The 15,257-nt window shown below is 44.2% G+C and overlaps 1 protein-coding gene across 2 annotated transcripts; it reads left to right on the top strand.

Moving 5' to 3' along the window:
- Positions 1–2,316: 2,316 nt before the first annotated feature.
- Positions 2,317–8,499, top strand: LOC144482903 (uncharacterized). 2 transcript variants are annotated; one of them, XM_078201758.1, is made up of 4 exons: positions 2,317–2,519; positions 3,131–3,242; positions 6,352–6,528; positions 7,231–8,499. In XM_078201758.1, the coding sequence occupies exon 4, from the start codon at positions 7,348–7,350 to the stop codon at positions 8,191–8,193; it is 846 nt and encodes a 281-aa protein (XP_078057884.1). In that variant the 5' UTR covers positions 2,317–2,519; positions 3,131–3,242; positions 6,352–6,528; positions 7,231–7,347; the 3' UTR covers positions 8,194–8,499. The 2 variants fall into 2 exon arrangements, with proteins under 2 accessions (XP_078057884.1, XP_078057883.1); XM_078201757.1 differs by lacking the exons at positions 2,317–2,519; positions 3,131–3,242 and having other exon boundaries at positions 6,220–6,528; positions 7,231–8,054; positions 8,138–8,469.
- Positions 8,500–15,257: the final 6,758 nt, after the last annotated feature.

Genomic DNA, 15,257 nt, shown 5'->3' on the forward strand with positions numbered 1-15,257 from the left:
TGTTCAGTCCACAACAGAATTTGTAGGTGCAGACTAACATAGTTAATTACCACCTGAAACATGTCTAATAGTATTGTGTGCTCATAAAGACAGACTCAAAGGTGATACTGTAACTGAACTAGAGGAAATGACGCACATTGCGCAGAACAATCTTTTTTTAAAAATCGGTCTTCACAATAGAGAAATAGAAAAAAACACTTGGCAGATGAGGAAATCGAGAATCAGTGCGGATCTGCTGGACTCTTCTATAGATAAATTCATAGAATTCATAGAAACCCTACAGTGCAGAAGGAGGCCATTCGGCCCATCGAGTCTGCACCGACCACAATCCCACCCAGGCCCTACCCCCACATATTTACCCGCTAATCCCTCTAACCTACGCATCCCAGGACTCTAAGGGGCAATTTTTAACCTGGCCAATCAACCTAACCCACACATCTTTGGACTGTGGGAGGAAACCGGAGCACCCGGAGGAAACCCACGCAGACACGAGGAGAATGTGCAAACTCCACACAGACAGTGACCCGAGCCGGGAATTGAACCCGGGACCCTGGAGCTGTGAAGCAGCAGTGCTCACCACTGTGCTACCGTGCCGCCCGTGGGATTTAAGTGCCAGAATGTTTCACACCCAGAATAAAGAAGGATCAAGTATAACTAACTGATCATTTCTAAATCTCTTCCCATTAAAGATATTTGATTTTGTTTAAAGACTGACTCAATCTCAAATAAGCACCATGGGATGTGTGTTACCCAGTGACTCGATCTGTATTGTTGGTCAGTCACATTTGCAATTCAATGTGATATAGTTCAGAGATATGCAATTCAGAATGATGACATCTATGTTAAATAAATGTATTGATATTAAATGTTGAATAACGAAACAAATACCGAGTAATATAGACTGAGAATGATGAATTTGGCAGAGTGGTTAGCACTGCTGCTTCATGGTGTCAGGGACCCAGGTTCGATTCCAGCCTTGGGAAGGAAATCTGTGTGGCATCTGCATATTGTCCCCGTCTCTGTGTACATTTCCTCAAATGTGCAGGTTAGGTGGATTGGCCATGCTGAATTGCCCCTTGGTGTCATGGGATTAGCAGTGCAAATATATAGGGTTATGCGGATAGGATCTGGTTGGGATTGTTGTCGGTGCAGACTCGATGGACTGACTGGCCTCTTTCTGCACTTTAGGGATTCTATAATTGAGCAGAAATAATTGCTCCTTTAGACATTTGCCAGACGGACACTTTTAAATTTTGAAGTTCAATATAAGTTGAGACATCAGGTTGAAAGTAAAAGTTGTCTTCTTGTATTAAGTGGCATGGGCTCTCAGTCTAACTATTGGAACCTGCAGTAACATAGCAGAGTTGAACATTGCCGACAGGCCGATTGGCTGCCCTGTGCTGTCAACAGCTTCTGCAGTGTAGTGGTTATCACGTTTACCTAGCATGTGAAAGGTCCCCGTTCCGAAACCAGGCTAAAACTTGAATGGCAATGTTTCCTGTTCAGTTTGAAGGACGTTTGCAGAATTTCTTGCTGAATTCTATGTGAATCTGGTACCTGATAGGGTTATTTATTCGCTGGCTCTCTTGGCTCTATTCTCTCTCCACAGATGCTGTCACACCTGCTGGGATTTTCCAGCATTTCCTGTTTTTGTTTCAGATTCCAGCATCCACAGTTTTTTGCTTTTACTTATTCGCTCTGACTTGGGCCTCAAAATTCATTCAGGACAAAATACTGGATTCTCATGTGAAGAAAAGGATGGCGTATGGGAGGAAACTGGAGCACCCAGAAGAAACCCACATAGAACGTGCAAACTCTACACAGACAATGATCCAAGGATGGGAATCAAACCCAGGTTCTTGACGCTGTGAGGCAGCAATGCTAACGACTGTGCCACACTGAAGGATCAGCCTGGTGGCAGCTTTACTCATGATATCCAGTTACATTAGAGGCAGAATAGAAAGGAAATAAAATTAAAATACTGCGGATGTTGGAATTGTGAAATTTAAACTGAAAATGCTGGACTGGCAGCATCTGTGGAGAAACCCATTACAATAGATATTTATGATTTTGATTGCTGATTGAGGAGGCAAGGTCCTTTAGGTTTTATTGACGTTTTATACTGTGTTACACGTTTTTTGAGGCGAAAAAAGCGATGTAAATACCTCTGAGGTTAAGTGACGTCCATCTTTGTGCGGGGCAGACGTGCTCCGTTTGACAAGGTGAAGTGTCGGAGCCGATGTGCCCCTAACAAAGATGGCTGCGATGTGGGGGCGGGGCAATGGGCTGAGGAGGTTGGGACCGCACATGCGCATTGCTGCGGTTGTGGTTTGTTGACGGAAGCGCGCGGCTTCTTCTTCGGATCGGAATCAGATTTGAAAGCGGTTAATTGTCGCCGGCGTTGCCATGGCTGCAGGGGCGGGGCTTGTCAACCGCGCGCGCTGGCACAAGTGGACCCTCGAGTTTAACCTGAGCGGCAGCAGCAGCTGCGGAGGCCGCGCGGGGAGCCGGGGGCTCAAGTAAGCGGCAAGCCGGGTCAGCCCGCCTCTCCCGAGGGGACGCCACCGCACACTGACCCGGGGATGTGGAACCAACCCAAAACTTCCCAACCCCGGGTTTTTCACGCGTCTTTTACCCCTCACCGAGCTCCTCAGCACAAAGCAGCCCCTCAAATCCCCCAGAAATCACTCAGACCCCACTTGGCATCTTTTCCCAGGTCATGACCCTGAGATGCCCTTTTGGTTTCAGCCCCTCCACCTGATCAGGTGCCAACTGCGGTGGTGGTTGGAGGAACGATTGCTCGTTTCCAGGGCCGGGTGCTGCACTGGATCTCTCTCAATGTCCCACAATGTTTGTTTTCAAGATACAATTTGGTACATGTGGTGATTTGTCGCTTTGTCCCTCAATGGAGGGCAAGTGGATTGGCACCCTGATTGACACTAATCCACTTCTGCAGCCCTCCATTCCCCTGGCAGTTTGGTACATGCAACGGCAGTGTGTGTCTGAGGTTTGCCCAAGCTTTAGTTCATGCTGGCACTATTGTCACCACGTTGGGGTCCTCAACAGAGAGACTCCCTCTTTAAACAAGGTCTTGAAAGGGTGACCAATTTGTGTTTTCTGTTTCTCACAGGAGCCGTGATCAACAGTGTGGCCAGAGAGACTCCATGTGCCCAGTCGCATATTCGGACAAACAGCTACCGGACATCCGCGTCCAAGAAACAGACCGGATCCGAGTTGAGAAGGTAAGTTAGATTTGAATGTGTCTTTAGTGTGTGGCTGACAACGCCCCTGGTTTGTCCACAGTGGTGAAGTGCCTTGGTGAACCACAGCAGCCTGTTTGATAAAGGGACTTATTGAGTTAATTGTTACTTCCAGACCTGTGTATAAGATCAGCATATGGCCTCCCCAAACCGGCCCCCTTTACTGATACCCTGCTCACTTTCTGTTTTCATCACCTTGGGCCCATTGAAACAGCTGCCCATGAATCTGTTCATCATGTACATGGCTGGCAACACCATCTCCATCCTCCCTATCATGATGGTGTGCATGATGGCCTGGAGACCCATACAGGCCTTGATGTCCATGTCTGCAAGTGAGTATTGTATTGAATCTGCAGCTCAGAAACAGCTCTGAACTGGCATCACTTGAATGCAGCTTAGAACAGTGTGCTAAGAGTTGGGTGATTAAGGGACTTAGGGAAGGAAGGGAACGAGGTACCCTTTTGCTTTCTAATATTCTCAGCCTTTGGGAAGTGATCTTCCTCTTCTACAGGAGAAAGAGCGGCGAGCTATTTGCTGAGTATCTGCAAAGTGACTAAAGTTTATTCGATGTCTAAGGATCAAAATCGTATAGCAACTGCTGGTAAGGTTAATAAAATATATAAAATCAAAAGTAAAATACATCATTGGATAAAATAATTAAATACTTTTTTCGCACACATTAAAGATGGGAGGACAGGTGATGTGTCACAGCTGCAGCGTGTGGGAGCTCCTGGGTGTCAGTTTGATCGAGGGCAAACACATCTGCAGTAAGTGTTTGAAGTTCAAGCAGCTCCGGTTAGAGTTTATGAGCTGGAGGCTGAACTACAGACACTGCGATGCATCAAGGAGGGGGAACATTACCTGGATTCTTTACACCAGGAAGCAGTCACACCTCTTAGGACAGGACCTGCTGATTTGGTCAGTGATCAGGGACAGGAGGATGACTGTGAGTGAGGCAGGTAAGGGGATTCAGGTGGCAGGAGCCTCAGCCTTCACAATTGTCCAACCGGATTGCAGTTTTTTCAGCTTGTTTATGCTGCAGGGTGGATGAGCAAACTGACCTTGGCACCGTGGTACAGGAAGCCATTCAAGTTGGAGGAGAAAAAGGGAATGTAGGGGTAGTATGGGATGGTGTAATCAGAGGGATTCACACTGTTCTCTGCAGCAAAGAGCATGAGTCCAGATGGCTGTGTTGCCTTGTGCCAGGGTTCAGGACATCTGTTCAGGTCTGAAGAGGAACTTACAGTATTGTGTCGGATCTGCAGCTCAAAAACAGCTGCACGGGGGAGGACCCAGTCATTGTGGTCCATGTAGGTACCAATGACACAGGCAGGACAAAGAAGGAGGTTTTACATGGCTAGTATGAGGACCTAGGTACCAAATTAAGAAGCAGGATCTCAAAGTTCATAATCTGGATAATTACCTTAACTACTTACTAATTGTCTTAGGACAAATCAGATCAGAGAGATGAATGAGTGACTCAAAGATTGGTGTGGGAGGTGGGTTCTGGTTCATGGGGCACTGACACCAGTACTGGGGAAAGCATTTTAAAACTAAATAGTAGACAGGGAAACAAATTTGGGGCAAGGAATCAAAGATTTATAGAAATGACTGGATGAAGGGCTGGTTGGCAAATTTGCCGATGACACAAAGGTGCGAAAGTAAGTTGTGACGAGGACATACGGAGGGTTCAAAAAGACAGAAAGGTGAAGTGAGTGGGAAAATATCTGGTAAATGGAGTAGAATGTGGGCAAATGTGAAATTGTCCATTTCGGCAGGAAGAATGAAAAAGAAGCATTTTGTCTAAACGGTGAGAGATTGCAGAGCTCAGAGATTCAGAGGGATCTGGGTGTTCTAGTACATAAATCACAAAAGGCTAATATGCAAGTAAATCAGTAATTAGGAACACTAATAGAATGTTATCATTCATTGTGAAGGGAATTAAATACAGAACTAGGGAGGTTATGCTTCAGTTGTACAGGTCACTAGTGAGACCGTCTGGAGTACTATGTACAGTATTGGTCACCTTGTTTAAGGAAGGGTGTAAGTGTGCTGGAGACAGTTCAGAGAAGTTTACCAGACCAATACCTGAAATAATGCGGTGATGCCGGCGTTGGACTGGGGTGGGCACAGTAAGAAGTCTCACAACACCAGGTTAAAGACCAACAGGTTTATTTGGAATCCTTCCGCACCTGACGAAGGAGCAGCGCTCCGAAAGCTCGTGATTCCAAATAAACCAATTGGACTTTAACCTGGTGTTGTGAGACTTCTCACAATGCCTGAAATTGATGGGTTGTGTTACGAGGCAAGGTTGGACAGGCTAGGAGTGTATCCGCTGGAGTTCAGAAGAGTAAATGGCGACTTGTTCCTGCAAGGCCTTGACAGGATGGAGGTAGAGAGGATGTTTCCTCTTGTGGGATAATCCAGAACTAGGGGTCACCGTTTTAAAAAATAAAGCGTCACCCATTTAAAGTAGAGATGAGGAGAATTTTTCTCCAAGTGTCGTGAGTCTTTGGAACTCTCTCCCTGAAAAGGTGGTGGAAGAAGAGTGTTTGAATATTTTAAGCAAAGGTGGATAGATTCTTGGTAAGAAAGGAGGTGAAAGGTTATTGGAGGTCAGCAGGATGAAGATTTGAGGTTACGATCAGGTCAGAGAGTAAAGACCAGTTCTGCTCAATCGCTCCTCATTGCACAGTCCTGTCATCCCAGGAAGCAGTCTGGTGAACGTTTGTTACTCGTCCTCTGGGGCAATTCTCTGGGTAAGGAGACCCAAACTCTGCAGTGTTCCACATGTGGTTTCACCAAAACTGGATACAATTTCAGAAAGCTTTCCTCACTCGGAAACTGCATCCCTGGGGAATAAAGGCTAACAGACCATCTGCATCTCTCCTTAGGGATGCTGCCAGACCTGCTGAGATTTTCCAGCATTTTCTCTTTTGGTTCCTCATTCAAGCATCTGCAGTAATTTGCTTTTATTTGGTTAGAAGTGGGGGATTTACACACAGAAAATTCAAATCAAGGAATGGTTTGTCTCTTCTGAATTTATGTCCTGGTTTAACAGTGATGATCTTTTTGGAAACTCTATTTACAGGATACAGCAATTGGAAATTGGACATGGAAAACGTTTTGGGGCTGCACAGTGGTTAGCACTGCTGCCACAGAGCGCCAAAGACCAGGGTTCGATTCCAGCCGCGGGCGATTGTCTGTGTGGAGTTTGCACGTTCTCCGTGTCTGCATGGATTTCTTCCCGTGGTCCAAAGATGTGCAGGTTAGGTGGATTAGTCAATAACTGCTCAAAAGATAATCCCAGAAACTACAGGTCAGTCAGTTCAATGCTAGTGATAGGGAAGATTCCTGAAACAATAATTCAGGACATATTTACTAATCACCTGAGTAAATGTGGGTTAAGAACGACAGTGTTCAGAGGAAATGGTGTTTATCGAACCTGGTTAAATATTTTGATGAGGTCACAGATCCCGTTGTTGAGGATAATGCTGTTAATGTGGTGAACATGGACTTCCAAAAAGCATCAGATAAATTGCTGCACAGCAGACATCGGAGCACAGGTATGACTCGTGGAATAAAAGGGACAGCAGCAGCATTGACACAAAATTGTCTGGGGGACAGGAAACACACAAAATACTGGTTAATGGATGTTTGGGAGTTCCTCAGGAGCTGGTGTTAACACCCAGCTCTTCCTAATGTATACAAATGACCCAGACCTTGGTGTTCAGGGACAGTTTAGAAATTTGTGGACAGAATCTGTGTCGACCCAGACTGGGTGGCAGGTTTCCTTCCCGAAGGACATTAGTGAACCAGTTGGGTTTTTATGAGAATCCACCAGTTTTAATGGTCACTTTTCCCGGGAGCCGGCCCCGCAAATGACCAGATTCATTCAGCTCAATTTCACAAACTGCCTTTGTGTTTTTGTGGGTTCTCTCTCACTCCATTTTTTTCTGTTTTGAAACAGTTACACAGCATTTTAGAAGAGGAGGATTTGCAGTCGGGAAACTGAAACGAAACATCACATCACAATCTGGTGGAGTTTTCCAATTTATCGTAACTTGAATATCATTTGATTTTGAACATGGAAGGAACAAGCACCATTTACAATGGGGAGAAACCATACACGTGCTCTCTGTGTGGACGAGGCTTCAGCCAATCATCTGACCTGTTGAAACACAAATGCAGTCAATCCAGGAAGAAACCGTGGAAATGCAGGGATTGTGGGAAGGGATTCAAATCCCCGTCTGGCCTGGAAAGTCATTGGCTCAGTCACACTGGGGAGAAACCGTTCACCTGCTTCGAATGTGGGAAGGGATTCACTCGTCAATCCTACCTTCTGATACATCAGCGACTTCACACTGGGGAAAGGCCGTTCACCTGTTCTGTGTGTGGGAAGGGATTCATTCAGTCATCCACCCTGTTGAATCACCAGCGAGTTCACACTGAGGAGAGACCATTTAAATGCTCAGACTGTGGGAAGTGTTACAAATGTTCTGGGGAACTGATGCGCCATCAACGTGTTCACAGCAATGAGAGGCCATTCACCTGTTCCATGTGTGGGAAAGGATTTACTCAGCAATACAAACTGCAGACACACCAGCGAGTTCACACTGATGAGAGACCTTTTACATGTACAGACTGTGGAAAGCGCTTTAAAAGTTCCCAGGACTTGATGCAGCATCAACCTGTTCACACTGATGAGAGACCGTTCAGATGCTCTCACTGTGGGTCTGCATTCAAGCGATCGTCTCACCTGACTGTGCACCAGCAAATTCACACTGGGGAGAGGCTGTTCACCTGCCCTGAGTGTGGAAAGGGATTTACTCAGTCATCCGTCCTTCTGACACCCAGTGTGTTCAAACTGGGGGGAGACCATTCATCTGCTCTGAGTGTGGGAAGGGATTCCCTTCCTCATCCAAACTTCTGATGCACCAGCACGTTCACACTGGGGAGAGACCGTTCACCTGCTCTGTGTGTGGGAAGGGTTTCACTCAGTCATCGAACCTACTGACACACCAGCGAGTTCACACTGGGGAGAGGCCATTCACATGTGCTGAATGTGGGAAGGGATTTGCTTATTTTTCTGTACTGATGAGACACCAACAAGCTCACAAACAATTACAATGATTGGATTTTGCTGTCAGTGACATCCAGGATTATGTTCGTTGGGGTCTGTTGGATGATGTCAATAAATTCCAGCCAGTTGTTTGGGCTAATATTGTGAATAAAAGTCAAATAAATTAGTTTTATATTACTATTTTTATATTGAACACACTGTGTTGCATCTATTTAATGTCTCTAACTCCATTTGGATCCTTTTGAAGGGCCCTCCCTCTCCCCAGTCTTCTCCATCCTCACCTCCAACAACAAGTGTGAGGAGCGCATGGAGCTTCTTTGTCACTAAGATTGAGGGGAGGTGATGGCCTAGTGGTATTAACACTAGACAGTTAATCCAGAAACTCAGCTAATGTTCTGGGTACCAGGTTTCAATCCCGCCACAGCAGATGGTGAAATCTGAATTCAATAAAAAAAATCTGGAATTAAGAATTTACTGATGACCGTGAAACAATTGTCGTAAAAACCCATCTGGTTTAATGATGTCCTTTTGGGAAGGAAATCTGTCGTCCTTGCCTGGTCTGGCCTACATGGGACTCCAGAGCCACAGCAGTGTGGTTGTCTCTAAAATGGCCGAGCAAGCCACTCATAAGGCAGCTCACCACCACCTTCTCAAGGGCAACTTGCAATAAATGCTGGCCATGCAACAACATCCATGTCTCACAAATGAAATTTAAAAAGCTGCCTCTGTTGCTTCCCTTCCTCCCACGAGCCCACCCTTGACCCCGGTGTCTTTGTTCCCCTCCTGCCCATCTCTCATTACAACTTCCAAAATCCCTGTCGTCTCCCAAATCTCTGCCCATATGTCCTGAAATTCCCTGTGTGAATCCCTCTGATTACATTTGTCTTTCACACAGTATCAAACAGCTCTTACCAAAGTCTCAAATTACTGTGTGAATATGACTCGGGTAAGTTATCTGTCACTGTCCTTTTTAGTCAGTCTGCAGTTATTGACACCATTGACCAAAGCATCTTCCTCCAGTGCCTCTCCATTGTTGTCCAGCTGGGTGGGACTGCACACTTCGGATTAATTTCTTTTCTGATTATAGTCAGAGAATCACCGGCAGTCATTGTGATTATTACAGACAGAGAACAAGTGAATAGAGGGAGCAAAGTAAATGGGGAAAGAGACAGTGAGAGTGAATGGGATGGAAGTTCGTAAACTGAGACAAAGAGAATCAGATTGAGACAGAAAATGGGGTCAACATTGTTCCAAAGAGAAGAGATTAATACTTTTCAAACCTTCCTGATCATTATAACTTATCAATTTCTGTAAAATATTTTGAGTGAATGGAACAAGGCCTGGATATGAGATTCTGAAACTCCCTCCCTAACTGTCCAGATTAAAGGTGTTTGTTAAGGTCTGTCTCTCCAAACAAGGTTTTGGCCATCCATCCTAATATTGTGCTCTGTGACCCAGTAATTCTAGTTGCTGATCTATCAGTAATGGACTTGCTGCCGTCTGGAACAAAACTGTTTTCACCACTAAGTCTCCGCTGTGATGTAATAGTCTCTATGACATCATCGCAGCAGGACTGGATGACATCATCAGAGTCCATTGTTTCTGAATGATCCACATCAATAACAACAGGAAATACTCATCAAGCTGAGCACATTATCTAGGCTGACACTGCAGTCTGACACTGAGGGACTGCTGCACTCTGACATAAACTGTCCTTCACATGGAGCTTGTGGAGGCTCTGGCCACAATCTTCCAATCCTTCTCATAGAGTTGTGGTGCCAAAAGGCTGAGAGATTGGAAATGTTACATCCCTGTTCAAAAAATTACAGAACAATCATCTTAACATCAGCGGTGGAGAAAAATGAAACCAATAATCTGGGGCACAATCAACTGGTACTTGGAAAAGTGTGGATTCTTATTGTCAGCATTTTCTGTTTTAATGCTGAAAACTTCCCTGGATCTCAAGGCTGGGAAAGACATTCTGGAAGGTCATCCCCCCCCATTCCTCTCTCTATCCCTCCTCCCATCCCTCCCTACAACAAGAACCATTCACTCTGCACCGCAGTTTCACCCTCATTCCCCCAGTTTGTATTCCAGCCTTTACCACACCCACTCTGCTCCCAGATACTTCACACCATTAGATATTACAATTCAAACTTTATAATCTCTACAATTTAATATTTGTTCAGACAGCAGACAAATCATCAATTCCACTCCCACCCTGAGCTATGGGGATATCTTTATACATTATCTCATTTCACAATAAAACTCACACACTGAATTTCAGATTTGCTTCTGTTGTTTTAATTTGCCCAGCAGATTATTTGGAGTGAGACTGACATCAACCCTTCATGGTCTCAGTCTGTCTCTGTGTTTGTGAGAGTGTCTGAGATAGTGTGTGTGTCTGAGCGTGTGTATGTATGAGTGTGTATCTGTGCGTGCTGTGTGTGTGTTTGTGTGAGATTATAGAAAGATAGAAACTAGAAGCAGGAGGAAGCCATTCGGCCCTTCGAGCCTGCTCCGCCATTCATTTTGATCATGGCTGATCATCGAATTCAATATTCTGATCCCCCTTCTTCCCACACCTTTAGCCCCAAGAGCTATATCTAATTTATTCTTGGAATCATATGTATGTGTCTGCATTTTTCTGAGTATTTGTGTGTCTATGAGTTTGTCTGTATTTGTTTCCGAGATTGATATCAGTTATGAGAATAGATTCGTCTGCATTAAAATATATTAAAATAAGAATAGTAGGAATAAGAAAAATACAGCAGCACAATCCTCCAACAGGATCCTTCAGTAATCTGAGAATTCAGTGACTTCCCAGGCAGAGGCCATTTACCTCACATCGCCACAAGAGGGAGCTCCCTCGCTGTGTTTGTGTGTTCACTGCAGCAGGAGCGGGTTCCATTACACAGTGAAATGTAACAGAGCAGAAATCCAGGGGAACTGGATTAATTGTTGGATTACACAGTGAAATGTAACAGAGCAGAAATCCAGGGGAACTGGATTAATTGTTGGATTACACAGTGAAATGTAACAGAGCAGAAATCCAGGGGAACTGGATTAATTGTTGGATTACACAGTGATATGTTACAGAGCAGAAATCCAGGAGAACTGGATTAATTGTTGGATTACACAGTGAAATGTAACAGAGCAGAAATCCAGGGGAACTGGATTAATTGTTGGATTACACAGTGAAATGTAACAGAGCAGAAATCCAGGGGAACTGGATTAATTGTTGGATTACACAGTGAAATGTAACAGAGCAGAAATCCAGGGGAACTGGATTAATTGTTGGATTACACAGTGATATGTAACAGAGCAGTAATCCAGGGGAACTGGATTAATTGTTGGATTACACAGTGACGTATTAAAGAGCAGTAATCCAGGAGAACTGGATTAATTGTTAGATTACACAGTGATATTTTACAGAGCAGAAATCCAGGGGAACTGGATTAATTGTTAGATTACACAGTGATATGTTACAGAGCAGTAATCCAGGAGAACTGGATTAATTGTTGGATTTCACAGTGATATGTTACAGAGCAGTAATCCAGGGGAACTGGATTAATTGTTAGATTACACAGTGATATGTAACAGAGCAGAAATCCAGGGGAACTGGATTAATTGTTAGATTACACAGTGATATGTTACAGAGCAGTAATCCAGGAGAACTGGATTAATTGTTGGATTTCACAGTGATATGTTACAGAGCAGTAATCCAGGGAACTGGATTAATTGTTAGATTACACAGTGATATGTTACAGAGCAGTAATCCAGGGAACTGGATTAATTGTTAGATTACACAGTGATATGTTACAGAGCAGTAATCCAGGGAACTGGATTAATTGTTAGATTACACAGTGATATGTTACAGAGCAGTAATCCAGGGAACTGGATTAATTGTTAGATTACACAGTGATATGTTACAGAGCAGAAATCCAGGGGAACTGGATTAATTGTTGGATTACACAGTGATATGTTACAGAGCAGTAATCCAGGGAACTGGATTAATTGTTAGATTACACAGTGATATGTTACAGAGCAGTAATCCAGGGAACTGGATTAATTGTTGGATTACACAGTGATATGTTACAGAGCAGTAATCCAGGGAACTGGATTAATTGTTAGATTACACAGTGATATGTTACAGAGCAGAAATCCAGGGGAACTGGATTAATTGTTGGATTACACAGTGATATATTACAGAGCAGAAATCCAGGAGAACTGGATTAATTGTTGGATTACACAGTGATATGTAACAGAGCAGAAATCCAGGAGAACTGGATTAATTGTTAGATTACACAGTGATATGTTACAGAGCAGAAATCCAGGGGAACTGGATTAATTGTTGGATTACACAGTGATATGTTACAGAGCAGTAATCCAGGAGAACTGGAGTAATTGTTGGATTACACAGTGAAATGTAACAGAGCAGAAATCCAAGAGAACTGGATTAATTGTTGGATTACACAGTGATATGTTACAGAGCAGAAATCCAGGAGAACTGGATTAATTGTTGGATTACACAGTGATATGTTACAGAGCAGTAATCCAGGAGAACTGGATTCATTGTTGGATTACACAGTGATATGTTACAGAGCAGTAATCCAGGAGAACTGGATTCATTGTTGGATTACACAGTGATATGTTACAGAGCAGTAATCCAGGGGAACTGGATTAATTGTTGGATTACACAGTGATATGTAACAGAGCAGAAATCCAGGAGAACTGGATTAATTGTTGGATTACACAGTGATATGTAACAGAGCAGAAATCCAGGGGAACTGGATTAATTGTTGGATTACACAGTGATATGTAACAGAGCAGAAATCCAGGGGAACTGGATTAATTGTTAGATTACACAGTGATATGTCACAGAGCAGCAATCCAGGAGAACTGGATTAATTGTTAGATTACACAGTGACATATTACAGAGCAGCAATCCAGGGGAACTGGATTAATTGTTAGATTACACAGTGATATGTTACAGAGCAGCAATCCAGGAGAACTGGATTAATTGTTAGATTACACAGTGACATATTACAGAGCAGTAATCCAGGGGAACTGGAGTAATTGTTAGATTACACAGTGATATGTTACAGAGCAGAAATCCCGGAGAACTGGATTAATTGTGTGTGTGTGTGTGTGTGTGTGTCCCTGGGCACAGTTCCCAGAGAGTTTAAAATCTTCTTACAGCTAGCCAATTCCTGATCCAAACCGCTAAATCACCCTCAATCCCATGCCTCCGTATCTTCTGCAATAGCTTAACCGTGAGGTTAGAGTGTTAAAATCTGAAATAAAACAGTCAACGCCACAAAGAGTCAACAGGCCCGGCAGTTTGTGTGGAGGCAGAAACAGAGTGAAACACACAGTTAAACATCCATATGAATCAAGAGCAGCAGTAGACCTTTGGGCTGCTCTGCTCCAGATAAGATCCCAGCTGATCTGACTGTGACCAAAACTCCACTTTCCTCTCAAGAATTCAATGAATCAGCCTTAAAAATATTCAATGACTCTCTCTCCACTGCTCTCTGGGGAAGAGAATTCCACAGACCAAAGACCCTCTGAGAGAAAAAAAAATCTCATTCTCTCTCTTTCAGACGTCTTAAATCCGCTCGTTCTCCGGAGCCACACAGGGAAAGCCAGACCCGTGAAGAAGGGAGAGAGGGAGGTGGAGAAGAACAAAATGAAAAATCTGCAAACTGATAACATGATTCACAGCCCAAGACCAAAACGAGTGTTAATGGGACAAGTAAAGACACAAAAGATGATCTGGATGAGGTGTAAATAGTCCGAATGCAAAGTAAAGAAAACAAGAGGGAAATGAGGTGAAAAAAGCAACAACGAAACACAGAACACAATGGGGGCAGAGATTGTGGTGTAAAATTGTTGAGCTCAGTTTTGTTCTGAAGGCTGTAAAGTGTCTCTTTTAGTTGCGGGAAATATTATATTTCCCAGTTCCGATGACAGGTCACATTCAGTCTGTTTCTCTCTCCACAGAGGCTGCCTGACTTGTTGAGTATTTCCAGCGTTTCCTGTTTTATGTCACAGAGAATGTCGAAGAATTGTTACACCCGGAACAGATGTCTCTTCCTCGGGACACTCCAGCTCGGGTCAGGGTGGGGGGATAATGTTCACTGTTTTAGATTTGTGTCTGGTGCGAGTAATACCTTAAATTAAATGGAGAAGTTTTTTAAACTGAAGAGAGTAACTGAAACTGACTTTAAACAACATTAACAAGCCAGGGCTGCTGGAGAAACATTTAGGGATTTGTGAGCAGTCAGTTCCGGCTGGTTTGAAGTGAAATCCTGTCGGTGCTGCGGCAAATCTGAACTCAAACCAGACAAACTGGAACCGCTGGGTTAGAGATTCCGGGTGTTGGGATGTGGAGGCTGGGGGAGGGGGAGATGGCGGCAAAACTCTGAGCCTGACTTCAGACAGGGTGAGCGGGGTAAAGGGGAGGAATGACAGAGTTAATGTGGGAGTCAGGGACAATAGCAGAAGGTGGGAAGCTCTGGAAAGGAGCAATGGGGGTAAAGGCCATCACAGAATGCTTGTTTAAATGAAGATAAAAGCAAAATACTGCGGGTGCTGGAATCTGAAACAGGAAATGCTGGAAATCTCAGCGGATCTGACTGCATCTGTGGAGAGAGAACAGAATTAATGTTTCCAGTCTGGATGGTCATAGGTGCTGCCAGAAATGCTGAGGTTCTCCAGCATTTTCTGTTTGTGTTTAACTGAAGGTTCAGCAGGGAAACAAGCAGCGATTTCACACACACTAAACCCAGGGGGAGGGGGTGACCCAGGATAAGGGACAGGCGCAGCTCAGTGAGGCTCTGCAAAGTCCAGCAATCTGTCCACATTGAGAGCTTAGAGCGCCAAGGGGGAGGGGAAGGACAAACTATTTG

This window comes from Mustelus asterias, unplaced genomic scaffold, assembly GCF_964213995.1.
Source record: "Mustelus asterias unplaced genomic scaffold, sMusAst1.hap1.1 HAP1_SCAFFOLD_43, whole genome shotgun sequence".
Taxonomy (NCBI): Eukaryota; Metazoa; Chordata; class Chondrichthyes; order Carcharhiniformes; family Triakidae; genus Mustelus; species Mustelus asterias.

Excerpts from the sequence above, each read along its gene's own strand:
- LOC144482903 (XM_078201757.1), top strand. The coding sequence starts at position 7,348 with ATGGAAGGAACAAGCACCATTTACAATGGGGAGAAACCATACACGTGC. Across the intron at positions 8,055-8,137 it reads CAAATTCACACTGGGGAGAG|ACCATTCATCTGCTCTGAGT; the intron begins GCTGTTCACCTG and ends AACTGGGGGGAG.